Source organism: Malania oleifera, chromosome 7 (assembly GCF_029873635.1).
Source record: "Malania oleifera isolate guangnan ecotype guangnan chromosome 7, ASM2987363v1, whole genome shotgun sequence".
NCBI classification, from domain to species: Eukaryota; Viridiplantae; Streptophyta; class Magnoliopsida; order Santalales; family Ximeniaceae; genus Malania; species Malania oleifera.
Genome location: NC_080423.1, coordinates 94149239 through 94176976, shown reverse-complemented (window position 1 = coordinate 94176976; position 27738 = coordinate 94149239). Strand labels below are relative to the sequence as shown.

General features: G+C 33.0%; 1 protein-coding gene across 1 annotated transcript; it reads left to right on the top strand.

Annotated features, from left to right (window-relative positions):
- Nucleotides 1–941: 941 nt before the first annotated feature.
- On the top strand, nt 942–2930 carry LOC131159955 (uncharacterized). Its single transcript, XM_058115200.1, has 2 exons — nt 942–1881; nt 2236–2930. The coding sequence occupies exons 1-2, from the start codon at nt 1220–1222 to the stop codon at nt 2861–2863; spliced, it is 1290 nt and encodes a 429-aa protein (XP_057971183.1). The 5' UTR covers nt 942–1219; the 3' UTR covers nt 2864–2930.
- The last annotated feature ends 24808 nt before the right edge of the window (nt 2931–27738 follow it).

Below are 27738 nucleotides of genomic sequence, written 5' to 3'. Positions count from 1 at the left end.
TTCCTACACAAACGTTAATGATGACTATGCATTCACGTGCGGTGTGGAAATCCACCTTGATCCACCCAAAATTTCATTTCTAACCTCATCCCTTCTTCCTACATTAACAAAATAATTCAAGATTTAATATCACATAAATAAATAATTAAAGACTTTATTAAAGAATCAATTACAACCCCAAGGGAAGAGAAAATTTTGGCTCGTTTCCTAGACCACTACATTAATAACATCAAAGATAATCTCGAACCACTTGTCTAGAAATATCATTTTCCGATTGAGGTACACAAAATCATGAAAAAAAATTAAATTCTAAATATTCACGTGTCGGAATTAGAGTGATTCAAAAAGATCACATTTATTCATTCTATATCCATTGTGGTTATCTAAAACCACGCAAAAATTTAAAGGAAGAGAAAAAAAAAAAAGAGGAAAGATAGTCTTTAACTACTACTATTTTTTTTTTTTTTTTTCGATGACCCAGAGATTTCAAACCTGGAGGGTGAAAGTCACCCGCCTATTGATACACCCCTGATAATGACAATTTTTAACTACTACTATTTTTTGTTTTTGATAACCCAAGGACTCCAAATCTGAGGGATGAAAGCTGCCTGCCCATTGACGCACTCTTAATAATTTATTGAGAAAAACTCTCAAAGTGGACCGTAACAACAATCACAACTACTACTTACACATTTGCATTTAGGACATTTTTTTAATAAATGTATTAAAAATAATAATAAAAAAACTTTCAAATATTCACCTATCACTTTGACTTAGGGGTCCAAAATCTCTTCTCTCTCTCTCTCTCTCTCTCTTTCTTAGAATGGGCAACCGTGTGGGGTGTTGGGGCGAAGTTTTCCTCATATATTAGTCTTTTATATATATATATATATATATATATATATATATATATATATATATATATATCTGTGTGTGTGTGTGTGTGTGTGTCTCCTCTTCCTGAGCAAAGTGCAAAGTCAGCACAGCACCAACCCCTCTCTCCCTCACCTTAGCCTCTCTCCTTTAAATCATCCAAGCTATTTCATAAGCAATTTCCCCTACCTAGCTAGCTGCTTCCTATGCTATTATACTACACCATGCATGCACATGCCTCTTCCCTCTCCTCCATTCAATTTTTTTTTCTTTAATTTCCATCCCTGATCACCATCTCTCTCTCTCTCAGAGCTAGATCTTGTGTCACTAGATTTTAGTTCTGATCATGGAGGACATGATCAGCTTCCATGATCCAGAACTGCAGGGAGAGAGTTTCTCCCTGATCACCTGCCAAGACTTCAACTCTCCTACCTACCTCGGTGTCTTCTTTGACGACTCCGACGATGACTGTGACGAGGACGACGACGATGATTCTTACATCGAAATCTCTCTTGAGCGCCGTCCTTGCTCCGACGATGTTGAAGATGACGATTTGGAGTTTCGCATCTCCTTTTCGTCCTCCTGCCTCTTCCCGGAACTCCACGGCCGAGGTTTGGCACGGGAGCTGTTTCTTATGCCTCCCAAAACCCTAGAAACCATCGTCCGCCCCGACACCGATCAAACTGAGAGCTTTTCTTCGTTGCCATCGCCGCCTCGAATCACATCAAGCACTCCTTCCACACAAAATACTATTTTTTTGCCTTCGGAATCTCATGAGCTTTCACACAATCCTTCCAAAACTACTATTGCTAAAAGTGATAGCAATAACAACAACAGCAACAGCAATAAAGCGGAGGAGATGATGCAATCCTCATCAAGCACGAGGGCATATTCATCGGAGGAGGGGATCGGCAACGAGACCCGAGATAGTACATGTTCTTCCCATCAAAGTCCCCAATCGACAATCCAAAACGAAATCCATAATAACCAAGAGTTGCCGCGGAGCAGGTACGAACATACACACATGCATTTGTTAATTATATGATTAGTTTTTGATAATTAACTTGTGAATGATGTTGAAGCTTCCCACGGATTTTTGTAATTACAAGGCCAACACTCATCATGTACTTCCTAATCAACCTGTCCTTATTGCCGAATTAACATGACATTGATGTGTACAGTGTAAAATAAAGAGAAATTGTGACAAGAAAATTGCTTGAAAGTAGCCATCAATCAATTATATTAATCCTTAATTAATTATTCCACAGTTAAATAACTTTCAATAATCTTTTTTTCCCTTTAAAATTTTATGAACTGTCTTAATTTTCATGCATATTTTCAATTTTTCTTGTGTCATTGAAGGAAAGTGACAAAGGTAACAGCTGCAATAAATGGAGGACTCATGAAGTTCTTCATGAAGTTCAAATCCATGAAGATAAAATCAATGCTGGCATCCTACATGAAGTCCAGAGAGCCTCTCTGCCCTGATCATCAACATAGAGACACCCACCACAGGGACTACAGAAGAGTAATCCCCAAGTCCTTCAACAGGCTGCAGTCAGTGCCTGGAACAGGGTCGACCCGAACTGGCGTCGACCTCGACACGTGTCTCGGAAGCAGTAACAGTTGTAGCACAGCCATTGCAGGAGGCAGCTGCAGTGACCAGAAATCATCAAGAGTGCTGGAGGTGAACTTGGACACCATAAGAGGAGTGTTGGAAGCCATGAGCATAAGTCTCAATAACATTTCTCGCAGAGAGTATCAAAACCATAACAGTGTTAATAGTAAGTTTGCCACCAGGAGCTGCCCAAGTTCTATCAAGTGCTCACCAATTCACAGAGGGGTGAGGCCTGCAAGTCATCATCATCATCATCAGAGCAATGGCAAGATTTACACGATTAAAGAGAATTCAGTTGAGGCTGCCATTGCTTACTGCAAGAGGTCTCTTGCCCAAAGTACTCCTCCTGATTTTTGTTTCCATTTTGAATGAATTAATGATTGTATATTTATATATTTAATAAATTAATCATAAGGAGGATGGAGTTTTTATGCTTCAATCGATCACCATGTTTTTGTTTTCTTGATAATTAATTAGTTAATTAAGCTCTTTAATTTGTCCTATTTTAATCAATTAAAAGATAAATGAGTCATATGGGGTGTATGAATAATTATGATGACTACTAATGAATGAATGAATTAATTAATTATGGGCATATTTTAGGTTTATTCCATCTCTTGATTGCCATGTTTGTTGTCTTGTTGTGGTATATTATGTTGCTTGGTTGGTGATTTTGTTTTTTCTCTTTGGGATTGTAAAGCAAGAACTTATATTCATCCACTCATGGATTGAAGTATACAAAAAATTGAGGGGAAAATAATAAAGGAAGGGAAGCTAGAGGATATATATTGGAAAAAAAAAAAGGAATAGAAAATAACTTGAACTATTGGGTTATTTTTTAAAAAAAAAAATTTATGACACATAACTCAACCTGAACCTACCTAGGCAGTACCAAACTGGAAGAATGATACATTGTTGGTCCGTCCATTGACGCTTCCCTTAATTCACTAGACAAATTACAAGTTAGGAGTTGAATATGAGATCTTAACATAATCAAAGTTCAACTTTACCCTTACAGCTTGAGCAAACCCAGTTGGGCTTGAACTATTAAGTTATTGAATGTGCTCAGGAGATTAATTAATCAGCATCCAAACATAAAGGCCTCAATATATATCAAATCCTTGTTTCTATTTAAATGGATGTATGACACTTTAATTTTTGAGCGGGAGGGATTTTATATGTGCCAAATGTGATATATTGTGATGTTAATGTTTTGCCTTTCGTTGCCAATATACTATTTCATGATCCCAAACAATAAAGCTACTAAATAATGATATTTAAAACCATCCAAACAATGATCATATAGAAGAATCAAGAATTAATAGGTTCTACGATTGGATCCCTAGTGGGGTTTCATCATATGAGCAAGTACTCTTAGGCCATGTTTAGTTTACGGGTGGAATAAAAGAATAAAATAAAAATTTGAATGATAAACATGACAAAATCAAGTGGTAAATTTGATTCAATTCCTCTCGATTTCATTCCATTTCTACTTAGCAAACATGCAATTAAAGTTAGACCAAGATAGAAAGTGGGTAATGTTTTAATTAATCTCTCAATAAAGCCTGAAATAGCATCGATACAAAACAGAAATCCCATTAAACCTTCCGGTTCATTTCGTTCATGGAATAATTATTCCTTAGAATAACATGTAATATAACAAAAAATTTGAAAATGTTGGTAATAGTTATTTATATATATATATATATATATATATATATTTTATTATTTCATCCATATGTAATAAGAAAGGAATTAGACATTCCCATGCTGAATTTTTTATCCATTCCTTGTTATGAGCTTATAAAAAGTTTTACATTATTATTTGTTTTATGGTATTAACATAATTTTTTATATAATTAATTTTTACTTACCTATTACAATTAATCTATCTCTAGGAATAGACATTCCACGAACCATGCACAAGGTTAGATTGGTATATTAATTATTCCTTACAAAATAATAATAATAATAATAATAATAATAATAATAATAATAATAATAATAATAAAATTGTGTATAAGTTGAAGAAAAGATTTGAGATAGTTGAACACAATGACCCTACGTTTGGATTGCAGGATGTTTATTCCTAGAAATAAATTAATTATATAGGTTAATTATAATTAGTTATGTAAAAAATTATGTTGATATCATTAAATAGATAATAATGTCAAGCTTTTTCAAATTTTATTATAGAAATGTATATTCTTTTCTTATTGTGTGTGTGTGTATTTGAAAAGGTAATATCATTATAGGGAAAAATCGAGTAAGATGCTTGGAAACTCCAAATAAGATTATAGAAAAGTAAGGATAAAACAACCTCCCTCATCAGATAAAATATAAGAGAACACTTCCCAATCTGAAAACCACCGTCACCCTGCAAGCAAACAAGTAAGACTTCCAAACAACTGAAATTAAGGCGAAATTGTGAATTTTTCGGGATTAAAATAAGCGCAAACAAAAGTAAGGGGAAAACCGTGAAAGTCAGAAAAGAAGTCGGGGATAGACAAGAAGACTGCATTGAACTTTTGCCAACAATTTATAGAAATTGAGAACGGACTGAGTTGATGGATGCAATTGTGGAAATCCCATGATAGTAAAAAATATCTCAAGGAATGATAGGGGATTTAATGATTCAGCCAACAAAGAAGAATAAAACAAAAGATGAAGATTGGAAGTCGTACAACATGTGCTTTCAAGAAATAAACTGGGAGAAAAAGACAGTAAGGACACGAAGTCAGTTTGGAGAAATAGTCATACAGATTGTGCAATTCTGAACACAAGAGGGGCTTCCGGAGGAAATATCAAGGCATGGGAATCAGAAAAGGGAGAATTTCTCCCTCATCATTTCCTTACAGAAAGAATCTGCAGAGAAATAGCAAGACATCCAACCAGGAAATTAGATAAGTTGGGTACCATGAAACACCCAATGCCACAAGAGATCCTTCGAGTTAATTGTATATATATATTGAATGAAAAAATGATGAACATACAAGAATAGCTATTAGTTACATTTTCAAAAATGTTTACTATATTTCATCTTATTCCAAGAAATAACTATTGCGTGAACTGACCAAATCTTTGAGAGCTGCAAATTGATTTAGAGAGCTAGTATTAGAGTAAAAGGGATGTATAGAATACCCTCACTGTCACTCTTCACTAAAGCATCAACACTTTCATATAAGTGTAACAAGAGAAGCAGGAACTAAGTTCTAGATTCAATCAACTCCAAGAAATTTGGAAGAAGAAGAACACCACAATCAGACAAGCTTGTTTTGATGGCATTACCCCCCCCCCCCCTTTTTTCTTTTCTTTTTTTCTTTTTAGGATTGTTTCTTTTATAAGCATATTTGTCTCTTTTTGTATCCTTTTTAAAGAAGTTCAATTTGATTATATTTTCATAATAGAGATAGTCTATATCCCATCTCAATTTCTTCACTATGCTATCTTAACTAATTGAGTTTGAATTTAAGATTTGACCTACAACATTGTGTGCTCATTGCATACTAAAATTGTTGATGTCTTTTAGAGAACATTACTGTGTATCGATATAATACAAAATTGTGCTAACTAATATCTTTTTATGTAATGCAATCAAATGGGCATGTGAGAGCTCAATTTGAGTAATATATATTGTTCTGTTTTGGTGTAACAAACTTAATGATAAAAAGAAGAATTTATTTTATTTCACTCGAATTTGGCAAGTCAAAAGGAAAACTTGAACTTGTTGAATAAGATTGAGAGAATCTTTTCTTAATTAAATAGATTCGCTACTAGTTTGTATTCTTCTCTTTAGAATTTTGTGATGATGAACAGAAAAATGCCCGAGAATAATGGATAGGTAGTCATAAACCACCAAAACGAATTTTAATATTCAATTGATTAAAATTGATCTTTAAATTTATTAATAGATGACCTTTGGTAAATGCACGGTGACTTTCATAAAGGAGATGAATCTTTAAAGATTTATTAATAATAAATATGAATTTTTATATGCTAACATTCATGAACCGTCCTGATTTACATTATATCAGTCTTATTGTCCAATTTTTCTAAGCTCATTTCATATTAACTACTTAATTAATTTAGGAGAAGGATTATTTAATTAGCCTACCCATATGTATAGATCTATTTGCATTGTCTTGACTCTTCAATTCAACACCATATCACAAAACCCACAAAACCCATGAACCCATGTTGACAATTGATGCTAGCTAAGTGCTGAAATTCTTTGGACCTTTGACAGCCCCTCAATATATATATATGCTCTCAAATCCTTAAGTTTTTTTTTTTTTTTAAAGTCTCAATTATCCACGTTTTGAGTAGCTAATTTCATTTTGAAATGCTTGCCTTGATCTGCATATGGATTGAGCCATGTGACTTGTTTCCTTTTGTCCTTAATATTTTACTTCATTTCCCTATTTAGAATTGACCCAAGAGTTTATTAGACTTGAGCTCAGGGCTACCATAGCCACATGCCTTCCCTCTCACTCATTTTGGTGAGAGGATCTAACACTATGACTATAATAATATCATCATGTAAGCTTGAAAAAAAGGGTCTAATAATTAACTAGCTAGCCATGGACTTATGCTATATATGCACAATTGGACATAAATTATAAGCACATAGCTTGCATTAGGATACAAATTGGTGTCTAAACTTTGATAAAATAATGTGGGAAGAAATAAGTAAGAAGGGGAAAAATGTAGAAAAAATTATTAAAAGGAGGATAAACAAAGATATGTATTGAAAGAGAACAAGTTGAATAATATAATGAATTAATAAATAATTATAGCCTTGGAAGGGAAAAATATGGAATAGTTAAAGACATTGGGAAAGGCAACTTAAAAAATTAATATTATTTGATGAAAAGTGATTTTTTTGCACTGTAACATTGTAAGGTATCACTTAGTCATGAGTGTAGCCATAATATATTATTTTTAAATAAATACTTTTATATTCATGATAAAAGAAATGCAATTAGAGGAGATAAAACTAGAGATTGTCATATATATATATATATATATATATATATATATATATATATATTTATAAAGAGAGAGAGAGAGAGGATGAAGACATTAAGAAAAATAGTCAAATAGGGTAGCGTGAGAAGAACAGTACATGGTTAATACAAAATTTTTTAATGGCAGAGAATTGATTTTTAGACTAATAATATAGGATCTTAATACCTAAATTCACTTCCTTAAAAAGGGCATTGAGATGCATTATATGTCTACATAGTGTTTTATCTATGAAACAATGGTAGAATATTTCATAGTAATGCATTATTGATGGTCAATAAAATGATTCAGTTCCTAAATGGATCATCAAACTTTCTAGATGGCTATAGATTATCGGATTTTGATACAAACGATTTCTCAAAAATTGTAATATTGAGTGGGATTATGTGTACACAGATGAACTCACTTCCCTCTTATTTTATTTTTAGGATATCTAAAATTTTTACATAACTGTGCACACCTATGTGTACATAAGGTAGATATGGAACGGAGTTGTGGGCTCTTACTAGTGGTATTTGGTTCTGTAAAGAGTTGGAATATCAGAATATTTGTATTAAAAGCGACTCGGAATTGGTGGTGGGATGCCTCACATCTGGAATTTGTTCCTCTTGGTACATATGAGAAATATTATAGGAGTTATTAGAGGTGGCATATTTCTTGGATCGTCAAGGCGAGGGAGGCAATACAAGGAGATATTTTGCAGGTAATCTGCTACCGAGTAAAATGAGAGGTCCCATTCGTATGGATAAGCTGAGTATCCCAAGCCATCGTCTTTAATTGACATCATTTGGTTTTCCTCTAATTTTTCTCAGGTTTTTTGTTTGCAAGTATTTGACATCATTTTGCAGGTAATTTATTTATGTTTGTTTTGTTTGGTTTTGATTCCATATAGGTATGTTTATATTGGTTTAGTTGGCTTATGATACTAGTTTTATTTTTTATTATTATCGATTTTGATGTTTGGGATGAGTTTTATAGTTTATTTATAAATCTTATGTGTCCTGCTTGTAACCATGGTATTCCTCTGCTATAACCGAGGGCTATCAATAAAATTAGGATTTTTTTTTTTTTAAAAAAAGAAAGGTACACACATATATGAGCATTCATAGATCCACATAGGTAATACAAAATGTGCAAAAAATGAGGATAATATTGTTTTGGTTAAGGAAGAAGACATAAAAAAAAAATGACAAGCTATTTCATGAAAATCAAGAAGAAGACTTAAACTTAGAATTGATAAATGAGGAAAAAACTAAGAATATAAGATTTATTTGTAATATTAGAGTTAACGAAGTTAAGTTTTCACTAAAACATGTGAAAAAAATTATAAGAACCCGACTCGAGAATTTTGAATTTAATAAATAAGAAAAGAGGAAGGGAATTAAAAAGGGAAAACTAGCAGGGCTCGTCGACGAGGCTCCTTTTCTCGTCGATGAGGTCCCTTCTACAGCTCGGTGACGAAATTAAGAGGTTCGTCGACGAGAGGATGCCGATAGATTTTGAGAATTCTGAAATCTCAGGCTCGTCGACGAGGCAACTCCGTCATCGACGAACTCCCTTCTTATGCTCGTCAACAAGGACGCTGTTTCGCCGACGAGTCTGGCCGGTTCAAAGGGGTTATAAATATCTATTCATTTCTTCATTGCTAAGTAAACTAAGATTCTCTCTCTCTCTCTAGAACTCGAACCACCCTCTCTCTCTCTCTAGGGTTTTGGGCCGTCTGTTACCCAAATCAACGATCCGACGTTACCACATGGATCAGGAGAGGAATCTCTACGTTTATAGCGGATCGAAATTTCATTTCGAGGATTTTAGGGTTTTGATCCAAAATCAAGGCAAGAGTCTTATTTTATTTCTAGTTCGGTTGATCTGTAGTAGTTGTGAATATATTGAAGTATTGTTCTTCGATTTTTAGTTTTTGAGGGTCCCGTGTCATTGTTTTGGACTGATTAAGTTCGTGTTTCGATTTTCGAGAAAGGTAAGGAGTTTCTATTTATATCAGTTGTTTTTGTAATCTAAATTGGTAAAATTGTAGTTTACGATTCTACGAATGTTTTGGTTACTATTTGGGAAAATCTATCAGGTGAAATTACAGGATTTTTGGTTTACCATTTTTGGGAAAATTGGGGGTTTCAAGTATCATCTTCGTTTCTGTTGGAAAACTTTATATTGGTATAAACTGTGATATAGAGATGACCGTGTCTTTGATTATTTTTAAACTGTATTTTTGGAATACCTTATATGTGATTGTTTGTTTACCCAAATGAGTGTGGACTAAGATGGTGAATTTGAATGATGTATTTTGTAGTAAAGCGTGTCAGTTAACTACCGTAGGTTGTTGTTGACTTTGGTATATTCCCAAGAGGGGGGTGAATTGGGTAATTAAAATTTCCTAGGTTGATTTCAATTCCACAATAAGTAATTCCCAACCTAGGGTCTAGCTAAGCACATACTAATACCCCAACAGAATGATACTGAGCAGATATATAAAACAAAAGTAGTAGACTCAGTATTTTCAAATCATTCATAGTATTTAAAGCATGCATAACATTCATATAACTATTCAAATGTAAACATACATGTGCATATATTAAATTGCAAAAATATAAAGAGTATAGGGAAAAAGAGAGTCGACACAAGATATGTTATTGGGGTTCAGCCAACTGTGCCTACGTCCCCGCCTTTAGCTCGCAAGCCCAAGGATTTCACTAATGCTCACTTAACGGGTGGAGCGACACCGATTACAATTAGGTCAATTCAAGAGGCTGACCTCAACCAATATCCCTTACCAAGATGGTGCACCTAACTTTCCTAACTAAGTCTAAGTCAATCCGGGAGACTATTTACCAGGGTAAGTCTCCCTCTTCAGACCCATGCCTGGAATACAACATATTTATAATATAAATTTTGTGTACAATTTCAGTGCTTCTCCAACAAGCAGATTTGTACCAATACGTGCATGCAATAACCAATGCACTTCTAATTAAGAGATAAGAACTATAAGCTCAATGAAGTTTAATGTGACTACTCTCTAAACAATGTCAATATATCAAGCAGTATGTGAGAGTATCTGTGTAATGATCTTTGTGCAAGCAAACACTTAGCAATGTATAATCACGTATATGCTCAAGAATGTTCTAACAAGTTATTTCTTTGAAACAAGTTATAACAAATCTCAATATCAAATCAAAGTTTCAAAAATGCTAATCAAATATTCAAACTAACTCAAAATATTTTCCTTCAATGAAATAAACACAATAGTAGTTTGAAAATATTATAGCTTGGAAAAATATTTGCACACAAAAAATTATAGCTATAGGAGTCTTACAATAACAATGCAAAGATCCTCAAGCTTATGAGTTTTTTCCCAACACTAGATTTATCGAATTAAATTAGTGGGATAACTCTTTGCTTAACTCTAAAAAAAAATCAACAACAAACTACAAGCACAATATTGAGAGTATTAAGCAAGCTACAATAAATACAATAGAAAGGTTAATCAAGAAATTCGAAGTATGAGAGTGTATGGAAGTAGTATGTGAAAAATAGGCTTGGAAAATTTGAGAGAATATTTTTCTTAATATTTTTCCTAATCCCCCCCCTAATCTGGACAAATGAAGACATATATATAGAAGAGGAGTAAATTATAGTCGTTGGGGATACACAAGGTATTATTAGGATTGTTTTAAAATGTTTTAATGCAATTAACCCTGTTTAAAAATTTTAACCATGGTAAAAATTATTGTCCAACCCGAGAGCACCGGTCGACCGGACTTGAGGTTCGGTTGACCAGGTGACAAAGTTCGGTCGACCAAGAAAAATTTGAACTGAAAGTTTGGTCGACTAGACTAGGGTTCCCAAAGGCGATTTTTCATTTCTACATGGTTTGGTCGATCGGGACACTTTAAACTAAGAAGTTCGGTCGACTAGAAAGTTTTAGCATCTCCCAAGGACCTTCGGTCGACCAGGGCGTTGAAGTACTTTCCTGGTTGGTCCACCGAAAGGTCAAAGTGTTGACCAGGGGAAGTTCGGTCAACTAGCATAATTGAACTAGTTTGGTTCGGTCGATCGAGCCATGGTCAAACTGTTGACCCAAGCCAGTTCGATCAACCGTGAGAAGTTATGCTTTTAAGTTCGGTCGACCGAATATATATTTTTCATACATTCCGGTTCTAAGTCCCTTATTATATTAACCCTATTCATGTGAGCATATATATATATATATATATATATATATTTAAAACAATAGGGCATACTTTTATGAATTATAAGGAGTCCTAAGGTCAGTTTAGGTCTTCTTTTAGAACACCAAAAAAATCTAGTGTCGGTCGACCAAAGGGTGATCCCTAAGGTCAAACTACGGTCTTGAGCTATAGTCCTTACCATGCATGTAATGCATTCATTATTACAAACCTTTGAATTATTACAGACCCAAAATGAATAAAAGAAAATATACTAGCACAAATGAAAATAAAAATCGGTCTTCATACGCTACTCCTTTGCAATTCCATGGAAAACGCTGGGATATGCTTACTTAAATGCTTCTCGACTTTCATTTTTCATCTGTCATCTATGTTTAGAAAAATAAACTTGTTCAAATACTCAAAGCACACAAATGAGATACTGTGGTTTGTCATAATCAAAACAGGAGTCGGACCCAAAAAGTCAACAATGGCTGTGAATTATTCAAATGAGATATAGGGACGTGAGTTTCAAAATGTTCCAGGTTTTGTGAAAATGTCGTGGCGGGATAATACCAATGCGAGTCAGATTAAAATGCGGTAGGCTGAGATATTGAACCGAGTCGGAATAAAACCGTAGCCTTTGATGTCCGACTTTTGCCGAAGAGTGCGCAATGCCACTAGATCGGCCGATTTTTACCAAAAGGTGTGAGAACACCAGACCTGCACCAGTTCAACACTGTGGGGGCTTATGCTATGTCAGGTTACCGAGGCACCGATTTTCGCTGAAGGGTGTGAAATACCACCAAACAGTCCGACTTTTGCCGAAGGGTGTGAAATACCACCAGACAGTTCGGCTTAGGCCAAAGAGTGTGATGACACTAGATCGTATTGCTTTTGTATCGTATGTATACTAGAATTGTATTTGTGAAAATACTAGCATTGTGAAATGTATGTTTGGTATTGAAATAACACTCATGTATCCACACACTAATATAACCTGTTTCTCCCTTACTGAGAGGTGTCTCACCCCTATCGTACAAATATTTTTCAGGTCCCTCAAGTAGTCGACACTAGAGTCCTAGCGTTTCAGGAGCTTGGTTGTTAGTTAGCCTTGTAGGAGTACTTGTGTAAGTACTGTTCTTTGGCTGGATAGTCATTTTGGGTTATGTAGACACCCGTGGTATGTTATGTATTTTGGGAATTTGATCTTGTTTTGTATAGAATCTGGTATGGTTTTATGAATATATTAGGTTGAATTTTCCACTGCATATATGGTATACGTGATTATGGATAGGGTATACATGAACCCTACGGGGTCGGACCCTTGTGTTATATGGTATCATGGACGATTGTATGATACAGGGACATGTTAGGTTACTAATTCACACCCTCGTGCCCATTTTTGGGTTTGGGGCGTGACAAAAATAGAATGTTGACCTAACATGGCTTTTGAATCTTGTTTTAATGATAACAAATAAAGGTTAATTTAACATGTTTTTTTTTAAGTGATGATATTTTAGGAAAGTTTGTATGACAAATGTCAAAAGGATCAAAGAAATGAAAGTTCAGGATCATAAGTACCCTAAAGCCATACTCCATCAAGATAGTGATCAAAAGAAAGCTCAAGAGGATCAAGATGTTCAAAACATGTGGAAGCTTAAAAAAGACTCAAGCTCAAGTCTAAGAGGATTCAAAGCAAAGACATATATGAAGACTTCAAGCTTAGAGTGTTTAAGTCTTTAGGATTACATATGTAAGTAATTTATTATAAATATCATTTTGAAATACTTTGAAGCTCATTAGGGGTTGATATGGACTTAGAGACCTTATTTTGAAAACCTTGGAAAAAGCTTTTTAAAGTAACAAAGCAAGATGGGTAAGAGATTTTGAAACTAAACTGAAAAAATAGTTTTGATAATTGTTTAGGCGACTAAACTTTTAACCTTAGGCGCCTAAAGATTTTCCTGAAAAAATTTTGAACAAGCAATGTAGGCCCAAGGGCTTGACCTTTGTAACCTCAGGCACCTGACCCTGTTTTAAAGCTGAAATTTCATAGTTTTCAGAAACTTCAGGTGACTGAACCTGAATCCTCAAGCACCTGACCATTGTTAACCGCTATAATTTTTAAAAGTTTTAAAATTCAAATTTATATTGCTTGTGCCTCAAACTTCGTATAAACTTGGGAAACACTCCAAGTAACTTGGGCAACACGAATTAAACACTTTTTTTGTCTATAAATACATGATTTCTTGAATCAAATCAATACCAAGAATTGAAAAATCTGTTTTCAAGCTATATTGCTCCTACTCTCTCAAAACTCTCTTGCTCACACATTCATACTGAGATTTGCTGAGATATTCCAAGTTTTTGATCAATCTTTTCTGAGCTCAAACCTCTGAATTACTGATTCATATCAAGAGAAGAATTCCAGTGAAATAATTCTTGAGCTTCAATTCAATTTCTTTTTTATATTTGTTTTGAAGTATGTTAGTTAAGCTTTATTTGTACTAACCAGCTCTATCTGAGAGCATCTCTTCTACAAAAGAAATCTTTTCTTGTTTCCTTGTTTCTTTGACGATTCAAGTCATAGATCATTGTACCAAGTGTGGGGTATCACTTGGAGAGGGGGCTCCACCCTAAAGGAGGGATTGTAAACGGTTTGTTCCACTAGCCAAAAAAAAAAAAACATTCTAGTGGAATCCTTAGGTGGTCTTACCTAAGGCGAGGACGTTGGCTGGGTATATCGCGAACCTTATAAAAAAACTCGATCTCACTCTTAATCTTTACTCATTACATTTCAGTATATATAAATTGTGTTTCTATGTGCAAGTTGCTGAAAATTGAGATTGAGAAAAACTTTTAATTTAAGAGAGTACGTTGATTAATCTTTTGCGGAAACCTTAAAGGGAGTATGTTGATTAATCGTTTGCAGAAATCTTGGTTAAAATAAATGCACCATATTCATTCATACAAGTCTTTATTTAAACTCTAAACTGAGCTTTTGCAAACGCTGAAATAAGGAAGTGTTGCAGCTCTTATGATTGGTTAAGTATTGTGTGATTGATTGATTGTTATCATTAAAGGTAGCTGGCTTGTGTTGATATTGAGTGTGGATTGTGGGTGGTTTAATTGAGCATTTAAAATCAAAACATTCTTGTGTGTTTGCTAAGTATACAAAAAATTGTGAATTTGTAAAAAGACAGAATTTTATAAACCCAATTCACCCCCCTCCTTTTGGGACTACACCTTAGTTTTCAATTGGTATCAGAGCTAAGTTATAGGAAATCTTAATTAAAAGCTATATAAAGGTATAAATGGCACACCTAGGTGTATCCCCTTTTGCTGAAGACCAATCCTCAACTAGGCCGCCTACTTTTGGTGGTTTAAATTACACTTTTTTGAAACAAAGAATGAGAATATATATTTAAACTATAGATTGGAAAGCATGGAAAGTTGTCACACATGGTGACTACATTCCTACTAAATTAGTAGATGGTAAAGAAGTTTCTAAAGAAGAATGAGACTTGACCAATAATGACTATAAAATGATGCAAGTAAACTCAAGTGCCATGAATGCACTATATTGTGCCTTAGATGTAATTAAGTTTAATAGGGTCATGACATGTAAGTCAGCCAAAGAAATTTGGGACAAGTTAGAGGTAACCTATGAAGGAACTATAGATGTCAGAGATAATAGAATCAACATGCTCACTAGCGAGTATGAAGCCTTTAAGATGAATCCTAATGAAACTATCACTAGCATGTATACTAGGTTTACTCACATAATAAATTCCTTAAACACTTTAGGGAAAAATTATTCAACATATGAAATGATTAGAAAAATCCTTAGAGGACTTCCTCCGATATGGGAACCTAAGGCCACTACAATCATGGAAGGAAGAAACCTGAAAAATACCTCCCTTGATGAGTTAATCGGATCCCTTCTCATATATAAGATGGTGATGAACGAAAGAAATTCAAAGAACAATAATAAAAATAAGAGATCAATAGCCTTTAAGGCCGGTAAAGAAAGTTTTAGTGATGAAGATGAAGACAATGAATTAGATGATGAAGAACTAACCTTTATCACTAAAAGACTTGGAAAATTTTTCAGAAAGAATAGGACATTCCCTTGGAAGTTTAAAGGATCAAAAATTAATAAAGGAGAAACAAACATAAAGGAAACAACAAGAAGAAGAAAAAGAAGGCAATGAAAGCTACATGGGATGATACAAGCTCAAACAAATCGGAGGATGAATCAGGTGAATAAGAAGTTGCCAACATGTGCTTTATGACACACAATGTTAAGGTAAACTCTTATTATAGTTCATCGAAAGAATCTAGTGAGGAATCTTGTAATGATTTATGTGATAGTATGCCTTCATACAAGGAAATCCAAGCTGAATTATTTACCTTACACAATAGGTTCATTAAAGTGTCTAAAAGGAACATAACCTTGAAAGAACAAAATGAAAATATTAAGAATCAACTAGAAAGTTCTAAAACAGCTGAAAAAGAAAAAGAATCTCATATTGATGATCTAATGAAGAAAATTAACAACATGTCTCAAGAGTTAGTAAAACTACAAGTAAATGGTGATGGCAAAAAAGACTTAGAAATAAGTGATCTTAAAAGTAAAATTAAAGATAAAGATAAAATCATTTACAAATTTGCCAAAGGAAAAGAGAACTTTAAAAAGATGGTTGGACAACAAATGATGAATAGTAACAAAGAAGGAATTGGTTACAATGAAATTGAAAAAAAAAAAACAAAAAAAACTTATTTATGGGATACTTTGTAAAAGAAGCAAAATACTATGCAAGTACATCCTCTACAAATATACATGAAAACACTACTTGCTACTTGTGTAGGAATAAAGAACACATAAAGTTTAATTGTCCACTTAAAAAGAAGTATGTCAAAATAAAAAATGAATGGAAAGTGAACGCTAAAATTATATATGACTTAAAAAGAATTAAGAAGCTTTGGGTTCCAAAAGTAACACCGTAAATCCTTCCTTGTAGGTATGCTTTAGGAACACTCCATCAAAGGAAAAATGGTACTTGGACAGCGGGTGTTCAAAACATATGATCGGGGATAGAACAAAGTTCACCACCCTAGTTCAAAAAGATGGAGGGTGTGTGACCTTCAGTGACAACGATAAAGGTAAAATCGTTGGAATTGGTAAAGTTGGTAAATGAGCCTCATTTACAATTGATGATGTTTTATTGGTTGATGGATTAAAGTATAACCTTTTAAGCATAAGTTAACTTAGTGACAAAGGGCTTGACATAATCTTTAAACAAGATAAGTGCATAGTTCAAAATCCAAGAAAACATGAAATTCTATTCACAGCTTATAGAGTAAATAATGTATATTGTATAAACCTTGAAAATTTAATCTCTCAAGATGTAACATGCTTAGTTGCCATAAACGAAACCAGTTGGCCTTGGCATAGAAGACTAGTGCATGTAAGCATGGACCTATTATCAAACTTATCTAGAAAGAAGTTAGTCAAAGGTTTACTAAATACAAAATTCATAAAAGATAAAATTTATGATGCTTGCCAACTTGGAAAGCAAATTAAAATAAGTTTTAAAAAGAAGAAACATATTTCTACTAGTAAACCCTTAAAACTTATTCATTTAGATTTGTTTGGTCCTACTAGAACTCAAAGCATAGGAGGTAAGCAATATGTCTTTGTCATAATTGATGATTACTCTAGGTTTACTTGGATATTATTTTTAGTCTCCAAGGATGAAACTTGTAACATGTTAATAAATTTATGCAAGAAACTTCAAAATGAAAAAAAAGATATAATGTTTCAAATATAAGGAGTGATCAATGATGAGAATTCAACAACAAAGAAGTTGAAAAATTTGACAATGAATATGGAATTAATCATAATTTTTCAGCACTTAAAACTTCACAACAAAATGGAGTTGTAGAAAGAAAGAATAGAACTCTTCAAGAAATGGCAAGAACAATGCTAAATGAACATAATCTATCAAAATACTTTTGGACTGAAGCGGTAAATACCGCATGCTATGTGATAAATAGAGTTTCAATAAGATCAAGTTTAAATAAAACTCCCTATGAACTTTGGAAAAGTAGAGGCCTAACATTTCTTACTTTCATGTTTTTGGATGCAAGTGTTTTGTATTAAATGATAAAGATGATTTAGGAAAATTTGATGCACAAGATGATGAAGGTATATTCTTAGGGTATGCAATAAAGAGCAAAGCTTTTAGAAGATACAATAAAAGAACTCTTACAATGTTGGAATCAATTCATGTAACATTTGATGAAGAAAATCCATTCAATAAATCAATAAAAGGTGAAGAAGTTCAAACTACTCAAAAACCAAAAGACTTAGACATAGTAAAAGCAAAAGAAGAAGAAAATGAAGTAAAATCAAATATTGATGCTGTAGAAAATACTGAATTACCCAAGGAATGGAAATATGTAAGAAATCATCTGAAAGATCAAATAATAGAAGTCCCATCACGAGGTATAACTACAAGATCTTCTTTGAAAAATCTATGCAATCATTATGCTTTCTTATCTCAAGATGAACCAAAGAATGTTGAAGAAGTTCTAAGTGATGACTCATGGATAATAGTCATGCAAGAAGAATTAAATCAATTTGAAAGAAATAAAGTATGGAAATTAGTTCCCAAGCCAAATAACCATTCAATCATCGTAACTAAGTAGGTATTTAGAAATAAAAAGGATGAAAATGGAATTGTGGTAAGAAATAAAGCTAAACTTGTAGTTCAAGGATACAACCAAGAAGAATGAATAGATTATGATGAGACATTTGCTTCCGTAACTAGAATGGAAGCAATAAGAATGCTTTTACCTTATGCATCTCATAAGGAATTCAAATTGTATCAAATGGATGTGAAGAATGCCTTTTTAAATGGTTATATAAATGACAAGGTATATGTAGCACAACGATCGGGCTTTGAGGACATTCAAAAACCTGATTATGTGTACAAGTTAACTAAGACTTTATATGATTTGAAACAAGCCCCTAGGCCTTGTTATGAAAGACTTAGTAGGTTCTCACTAGAAAAGGGGTTTTCTAAAGGAAAGGTTGATAGTACCTTATTTATCAAAAATAAGAAGGATGAAATGCTTATAATTCAAATTTATGTAGACGATATCATATTTGGTGCAACTAATGATAATTTATGTAAAGAATTTGCTAAATGTATGTAAGAGGAATTTGAAATGAGCATGATAAGAGAATTGAACTACTTCCTAGGATTACAAATCAAACATGTAAAGAATGAAGCTTTTATAAATCAATCCAAATATATAAAAGATATGCTTAAGAAATTCGAAATGGAAAGTAGTAAGCCAATAGGTACACCCACGAGTACTTCCATAAGCCTTGATAAAGATGAAAAAGGGAAACCAGTAGATATGAAATATTATAGAACTATGATAGGAAGTTTGTTATACCTAACAACTAGTAAGGCGGATATAATGTTTAGTGTATGCATGTGTGCACGGTTTCAATCAGAACCTAAAGAATCACATCAAATAGCTGTGAAAAAAATCCTAAGGTATTTAATATGTGATGACCCAAAAATATATACATGATTAAAGCACAATAATAATAAAATAATAAAAATGGTCATTGAGTTAATATCAATACAGAAGTATTTTTCTGTAAGATCCTTGATTCCATGTTTGATGCCTAAGAAAGACCTTGTCTAAGCGAGTGCTCAGAGACCATTACGGCTCAGTCACTCCATGGAGGTCGGCCTAGTCAAAATGGAATTTCATAGGATAAACAGGATAGACACTGTTTATACACGTAAATAAGTATATATATATATATATATATATATATATATATATAAAATGGTGTCTTGACAGACATAATTTGTAAAAATACACAATAAGATGATAATAATATAGGTATCATATGTGGAGCCCACAAGACTATGTGAGGTCCACATGAGTCCCGGAATCACAAGACATTGTTTATATATGTAAATAAGTATATAAAATAATGTTTTGACTAATATAATTTGTAGAAATATATGATAAAATAATAATAATATAGGTATCCTATGCGGGGCTCCCAAGACTGTGTAGGGCCCTCATGAGTCCCGAAACCGTATAGAGGTTTACACGAGTCTCAAAGTTATGTAGGATGCATAAAATCGTATAAGAATTATTCGAATTACCTAGGATCCATTCGGGTCTCGAAGTTGTGTGGGGCCCACAAGACCATGTGGGGCCCACATGAGTTTTCAAAATTCAAATTTAATTCTTGTTCAAAAATAAATAAATACTAAAAATAGTTTAAAAGTAAAAACAATGATAATAATGATTAAGAAAAATAATAAAATAATTAATTAACTAATTGACTAATTAATTAGGTAAGTGATTAATTAAAAATTTATTTAATAGGAATGGTGGCAAGTACTCCCCCATGGGCTCCATCCCCATCTCATACTCAACCCATACCTTACCCATTCTTTAATTTTTAAAAAATTATATTTTCACCCATCTCCCCACACTTTTATAAATTTCATTTCTTCCCCAAAATTTTCCTATAAATAGGGAGCTCTCAACTTTCATTTTTCACAACAATTTTCCAAGAAAGAGAAGGATGAGTGAAAGAAGTTGTGGTGTAGAGAGAATTTTTAAATAAGTTTTCAATCACCTACTCTTTCCGATCTCATTTCTTAGAGATAGTTACAGTGTTCGTAAAGAAGAAGGTAAGTAAATTTTGATTATGTTAGTTTTTTTTTTATTTAAAATTTATACCCGAGTTTATTTTATAAGTAAATTTCAATTATGTTAATTAGTTTCACAAAATTTTCATGAGTTTATTTTTACGCATATTTAATTATACCAGTTCTATCTTTAATATACTTGCATCTATTTTTGGGTTAAGAAATGTTCTAATCCCATCGGGTAAATTTTCAGCATTTCTTTCTATTCAAAAATAAAATTATATATATTTTTAATATAAAAATTGTGTGGCATGAGTTTATTTTTACGTTGCATTTTTTTTGAAAATATGAGTAAAGATGAGATTTTTACGATATTATTTTAAATTGCATAAATTATAATAAGATAATTTTAAAACCCCTTATGGCAACGAAAGTTTAAAATTATAGATGTTTGGTACCGCAGCTTAAAGTTTATACAGATCAGAGTGCACCCATACTGTTTACAGAGTGGTTAATTATGTTAGTGGATTTCTCCTGAGTGCACACCTGGTTCCGGACCAGGATTTAATAAGAAAAATCTCACTTAAAGTTTACGTACGTTGATTTAGTTTGGTTGGCTAGCCAGCTAAGTCCAGTCTTCGGACCGCACAACCCAGTCATGGGGGTAAACATGACTTACGACAAACAGGCTTAAGGGTGGTTTTTACAATATATGTTTATACATAGTTAATTACGTGTACAAAGTTACTGATGATTTGAAGGAAAAGTGTAAGTTTACATGAAAAGATTCATTCTAGTGCTTAAATGACGATCTAAAGAAAACATATAAGGAAAAGTATATGTATATTTATCATTAAATATTTATACAGTTTTAAAATTAAAAGTTTAATTTAACAGTTATAGTATATGATTAAAAAATTTTACTGTTATAATTGATGGTAAAAGTTTTATGCAGAAATTTTTAAATTTATATTTATTCTAGAGACAATTTTGAAATTATAATATTAAATATTATTTTACGAAATTTTTAAAAAAACTCATTTTGACTACACACTAATAATAATCTTATTTACTTACTGAGCGTCTTCTCACTCCAATCATATTTTTATTTCAGATAACTCTGAAGAGCATGTTGGAAATCAGATTTAGTAAGCATGCGGGTAGGGATAGAAAAATAAAGATTTGTTTAGAAATATTTGTGATGACCCAAAAATATATACATTATTAAAGCACAATAATAATAAAATAATAAAAATAGTAATTGAGTTAATATCAATACAGAAGTGTTTTTTTGTAGGATCCTTAATTCCATGTTTGATGCCTAAGAAAGACCTTATCTAAGCGAGTGCTCAGAGACCATTGCGACTCAGTCGCTCCCTGGAGGTCGGCCTAGTAAAATGGAATTTCATAATATAAATAGGATAGACACTATTTGTATACGTAAATAAGTATATATACATAAAATGGTGTTTTGACAGATATAATTTGTAAAAATTCACAATAAGATGATAATAAAATAGGTATCATATATGGGGCCCACAAGACTATGTGGGGTCCACATGAGTCCCGGAGCCACAAGACACTGTTTATATACGTAAATAAGTACATAAAATAATGTTTTGACTAATATAATTTGTAGAAATATATGATAAAATATTAATAATATAGGTATCCTATGCGGGGTCCACAAGACTGTGTGGGGTCCACATGAGTCCCGAAGCCGTATGGAGGTTTACACGAATCTCAAAGCTATGTAAGATGCATAAAATCGTATAAGAATTATTCGAGTTACGTAAGATCCATTCGGGTCTCAAAGTTGTGTGGGGCCCACAAGACCATGTGGGGCCCACATGAGTTCTCAAAATTTAAATTTAATTCTTACTCAAAAATAAATAATAAAATAAATAAATACTAAAAATAGTTTAAAAGTAAAAACAATGATAATAATAATAATTAAGAAAAATAATAAAATAATAAAATAATTAATTAACTAATTGACTAATTAATTAGGTAAGTGATTAATTAAAAATTTATTTAATGGGAATGGTGGCAAGCACTCCTACATGGCCTCCATCCCCATCCCATACTCAACCCATACCTTGCCCATCCCTTGCCCATTCTTTAATTTTTAAAAAATTATAATTTCACCCATCTCCCCACACTTTTATAAATTTCATTTCTTCCCCAAAATTTTCCTATAAATAAGGAGCTCTCAACCTTCATTTTTCACAACAATTTTTCAAGAAAGAGAAGGATTAGTGAGTAAAAGAATTAGTGGTGGAGAGAGAATTTTTGAATAAGTTCTCAATCACCCACTCTTTTCAATCTCATTTCTTAGAGATAGTTACAGTGTTCGTAAGGAAAAAGGTAAATAAATTTTGATTATGTTAATTTTTTTTTATTTAAAATTTATACCCGAGTTTATTTTATAAGTAAATTTCAATTATGTTAATTAGTTCTACAAAATTTACATGAGTTTATTTTTACGCATATTTAATTATACCAGTTCTATCTTTAATATACTTGCATCTAATTTTGGGTTAAGAAATGTTCTAATCCCCTCGGGTAAATTTCAGCATTTCTTTCTATTCAAAAATAAAATTATATATATTTTTAACACAAAAATTGTATGACATGAGTTTATTTCTACGTTACATTTTTTATGTAAATATGAGTAAAGATGAGATTTTCACGATATTATTTTAAATTGCATAAATTATAATAAGATGATTTTAAAACCCCTTATGACAACGAAAGTTCAAAGTTACAGATGCTCGATACCGCAGTTTAAAGTTTATACGGATCAGAGTGCACCCACACTGTTTACAGAGTGGTTATTTATGTTAGTGGATTTCTTCTGAGTGCACACCTGGTTTCGGACCAGGACTTAATAAGGAAAATCTCACTTAAAGTTTACGTACGTTGATTTAGTTTGGTCGACCAGCCAACTAAGTCCAGTTTTCGGACCGCACAACCCAGTCATGGGGGTAAACATGACTTACGGCAAATAGGCCTAAGGGTGGTTTTTATAATATATGTTTATACATATTTAATTACATGTACAAAGTTATTAATGATTTGAAGGAAAAGTGTAAGTTTACGTGAAAAAGATCATTCTGGTGCTTAAATGACGATCTAAGGAAAACGTATAAGGAAAAGTATATATATGTTTATCATTCAATATTTTTACAGTTTTAAAGTTAAAGTTTAATTTAGCAGTTATAGTATATGATTATAAAAATTTACTATTAAAATTGATGACAAAAGTTTTATGCAAAAATTTTTAAATTTATATTTATTCTAAAAGCAGTTTTGAAGTTATAGTATTTAATATTATTTTACGAAATTCTTTAAAAGCTCATTTTGGCCACACACTAATAATAATCTTATTTACTTACTGAGCGTCGTCTCATCCCAATCATATTTTATTTCAGATAACTCTGAAGGACATGTCGGAAATCAGGCTTAGCAAGCACGCGGGTGGGGATTAGAAAAATAAAGATTGATTAGAAATATTAGTATGGTTTCAGATATTTATGTTTGTGTAATTTTTTTTCTTTTGAAATAAATGATTGTAATATGGATAATTAGTGCTCTGGTTTAATAACAATTGAGTTTATTTTACTTCCGCTGTAAATTAGTAGTAAAAAGTTAATATCTCAGGCCCCTCGGGGTTGGGGTGTTACAATATTAGTATGATGTCAGATATTTATGCTTGTGTAATTTTTCTTCTTTGAAATAAATGATTGTTATATGGATAATTAGTGCTCTGGTTTAATAAAAATTGAGTTTTATTTGCTTCCGCTGTAAATTAGTAGTAAAAAGTTAATATCCTAGACCCCTCGGGGTTGGGGTGTTACATAATAGGTACAATTGATTTAGAACTTTGGTATCCTAAGGACACCGAATTCGAAATGATTAGTTATTCGGACGCCAATTATATAGGGTGTAAGATTGATAGAAAAAGTACAAGTGGGACTTGTCATTTTTTACGACGATCCCTAGTATCTTGGTTTTCTAAGAAACAAAACTTTGTAGCCTTATCCACCGCTGAGGCTGAGTACATGGTAACCGAAAGTTGTTGTGCACAAACCTTATATATGAAACAACAATTAAATGACTATAATCTAGAATATTCAGCCATACCAATTAAGTGTGATAACACAAGTGCAATAAACATCTCTAAAAATCTCATATCACACTCAAGAACTAAACACATTGACATAAGACACTATTTTCTATGAGATCACGTTCAAAAAGAAGATATACTACTTGAATTCATGAATACAAATGACCAATGGGCAGATATCTTTACAAAACCTCTTCCCGAAGAAAGATTTATATCAATTCGAAGAGAATTTGGGTTGTTACATAGTAGGGAAGTGATTTATGAAAATTTCATGTTAAGTAGAAAGAAATATTTAAAAGATTAAGGACTTCAGGCAACTGAGCTTGGAAGCTTTGGCAACTGAGTAGTGTATTTTGGAGGCTCAGGCGCTTGAGCCATCAGACCTCAAGCAACTGAGGTGCTACTACCTGCTGAAATTTAATTTCTATAAATCTTCAGGCAACTGAGCCAAATCTTCAGGCGCCTGAACTCATGGCTTCTATATATTTTTAAGCGCGAAAACCCTAATTCTTCATACTCTAGACTACTGAACCCTGCTCCATCACTCACTCGAAGCTCCAACTCTTGGTCTCCCTTGATTCCTAGCTCAAAAAACCTCAAATCAAAGCCTCCCAATCACTCTCCCACACCTTTTCTCACATATTCTAGGGTTTCGCTTGGCTATTTTGTTTCACCCTCCAACAATCAACGATGCCCCACACCAAAACTAAAGCAAATCGAGGATTATTCTTCTGGGAGAGATGATAAGAACATCGAACAATGGCTTGTCACCCCTCAATCAAAGTTTCGATATTGATCTCATCTCCATTCTTCGAACCCAATTTTTGGTAAGGTCATAGATACCACCTTCTTTGATTCTAAATTTCTAAAAATCCAACCTATGTTCAGGAATATTGGTTGGAAAATTTTTGTAGTTTATAAATCCAAAGGATTGTATCCCAACTTAGTAAAATTTTTTTTATACAAATATGATCCATGGAATAAATGTGCTAACCACTGAGATTAGAGGAAAGAAGATCCACAAATCTTGGCTCCTATTTTGCATATCACCCCGAGTGAATTTGAATGTCCAGCCTTTGCTCAAACTTGGATTCTAAAGCAAGGTTTCACACTCGAAGAATTTTTACCACTAATTATGGTTAAGGAACCTGTCTACTTTGGCCATCCTCCTATGTACAAACAGTTGAGTCTTCAGGCTCAAATACTTTAGAAAATAATTACAAACAACATCCTACCTAAGGTTGGCTCATATGATCACCTCTCCTATGTAGATTGCTTTGTGCTATGGTGTCTACTAAAAGTAAAGAAACTTGATCTGTCTAGCCTAATCTTGAAATGGATGTGGGCTAAATTGGAAGCTACTCGAGTCACTCTTTCTTATGGTGGTGTACTAAACCTTATCTTTGCTCAACTCAACATTACTATCCCTACTGTAACAACTTGCTTAACTTATTAAATAATAAACATATTTAGATATATGATTAACCCACCTCATGGGTAATGAGGATAGACTAGTTATAAACAGCGGAAACCTAAGCAGCAGTAAGTATAAAATTACAACCATAAATCATAAAACATAATATCAGAGTCTACTTACACCAAAATAACATATATATATATATATATATATATATATATATTTTTTCAATCCCCTATAACATTCCAAATACAACTAGGATCTCACAACAAAATAATCTTGTTCCTAGTACAAAATCTTACCCTTCTAGTAGGGTAACTCAACAAACTCAACGGCGGCAACGACCGGCCGGTCTCAGGGTCTTCTGAAAAATTAATTAAATTCAGGGGTGAGATACTTTTTAATAAGGGAAAATAAACAAAATACAGTTGTATGGCAATATGAACATTTAATGCAATTATACATATACAGTACATTTTATATATCTGTAAACATTCATTATATTGTACTGAATAATCATATACTTTCATATTTGCTAATAAATCATATCGTTCTTAAAACGTCTGTTATAGCTGATAATACCGAAAACATACCTATGATGAATAGCTAGCTGATGTCATGTATTACCCCCCATGACGGGTTGTGTAGCCCGAAGGCAGGACCTGACAATGACTGGCCAACCACTGCCGAGTCAAAAATGTCTATAAGTATGATAGGCCCACCACACCCTGGTCCGGACTGCCAGGTGGACGTCTACACTTTACACTAAAAGCCACATCGACTATCCATCTCCCACCCCCTCGTGGGGTGATTAGCACCAATCTGAACATAGATATCTGATCTATTATCTACGGTACCGAGCTCCTGAAACTGAACTAAATTAATATCCACGTTTGATGACGATCGAGATTAAAACCTCGTGGTGGTGTCCAATCATCGATTTATCTGAAGATCTTAAGGAGATGATCTGACCTTTGGGTTAAATATTATACGACAAAACTCTTATACTTGGGATAGCCTTTGTGCTGCTCATTTTTAAAGTGAGTCAATGCCAAATGTTGCTATCGTCATTTTTTGTAGCAACTGAAATAGACATATAGGCATTAGAAGTCACATAAAGTGTTCCACTTCTCTTACCTCGTGCAATCGTCAGTGAACCCTTTGAAATTTTCCATTCATCGCCAATGAATGTTGTGGTGTATCCCCCATCTGCCAATTGTCCAACCGAGATCAATTTCTTTCTTAGGTCTGGAATATATCTGACACCCTTCAACTTCCATGCGGACCCGTTCATCTTGATCTTCATAGTCCCCTTACGGGTTATGTCACAAGGTTAATCATTACCAAGGTATACCTTACCGAAATCACCTGGTGTATACTCTAGGCAATCTTTAGTGCAAGTGGCATGAAATGAGGCTCCAGAGTCTAAGACCCAAGACTCCTTCTTGCTCTCCAAAGAGCATATCAACATATCACCTTCTTCTCAAGCAACAATGGCTTCTGTCTTCGCCTCATATTCTTTTCTTGAACCTTTACACTAGTTTTTGTAATGATCGTTCTTTCCACAGTTCCAGCACTCAATGTTCTTTATGCCTTGAGAACCTCTAAGATTTCTAGATTTGGACCACCTTGTAGTGATCCTAAAAAAACAAAAAATAAATAAATAATTAAATTAATTAAATTTAAATTTAAATTTAAATAATAATTATTAATTAAATAATATAATATAATAATATATTATAATATTATATGTATAAAAGAGAAAAGAATTATGAAGCTTCAGGAATTCAATT

Bases quoted from the DNA above. Each gene is read 5' to 3' on its own strand.
- LOC131159955 (XM_058115200.1), top strand. From the start codon at position 1,220: ATGGAGGACATGATCAGCTTCCATGATCCAGAACTGCAGGGAGAGAGT. The intron at 1,882-2,235 runs GTACGAACATAC...GTGTCATTGAAG, and splicing joins CAAGAGTTGCCGCGGAGCAG to GAAAGTGACAAAGGTAACAG.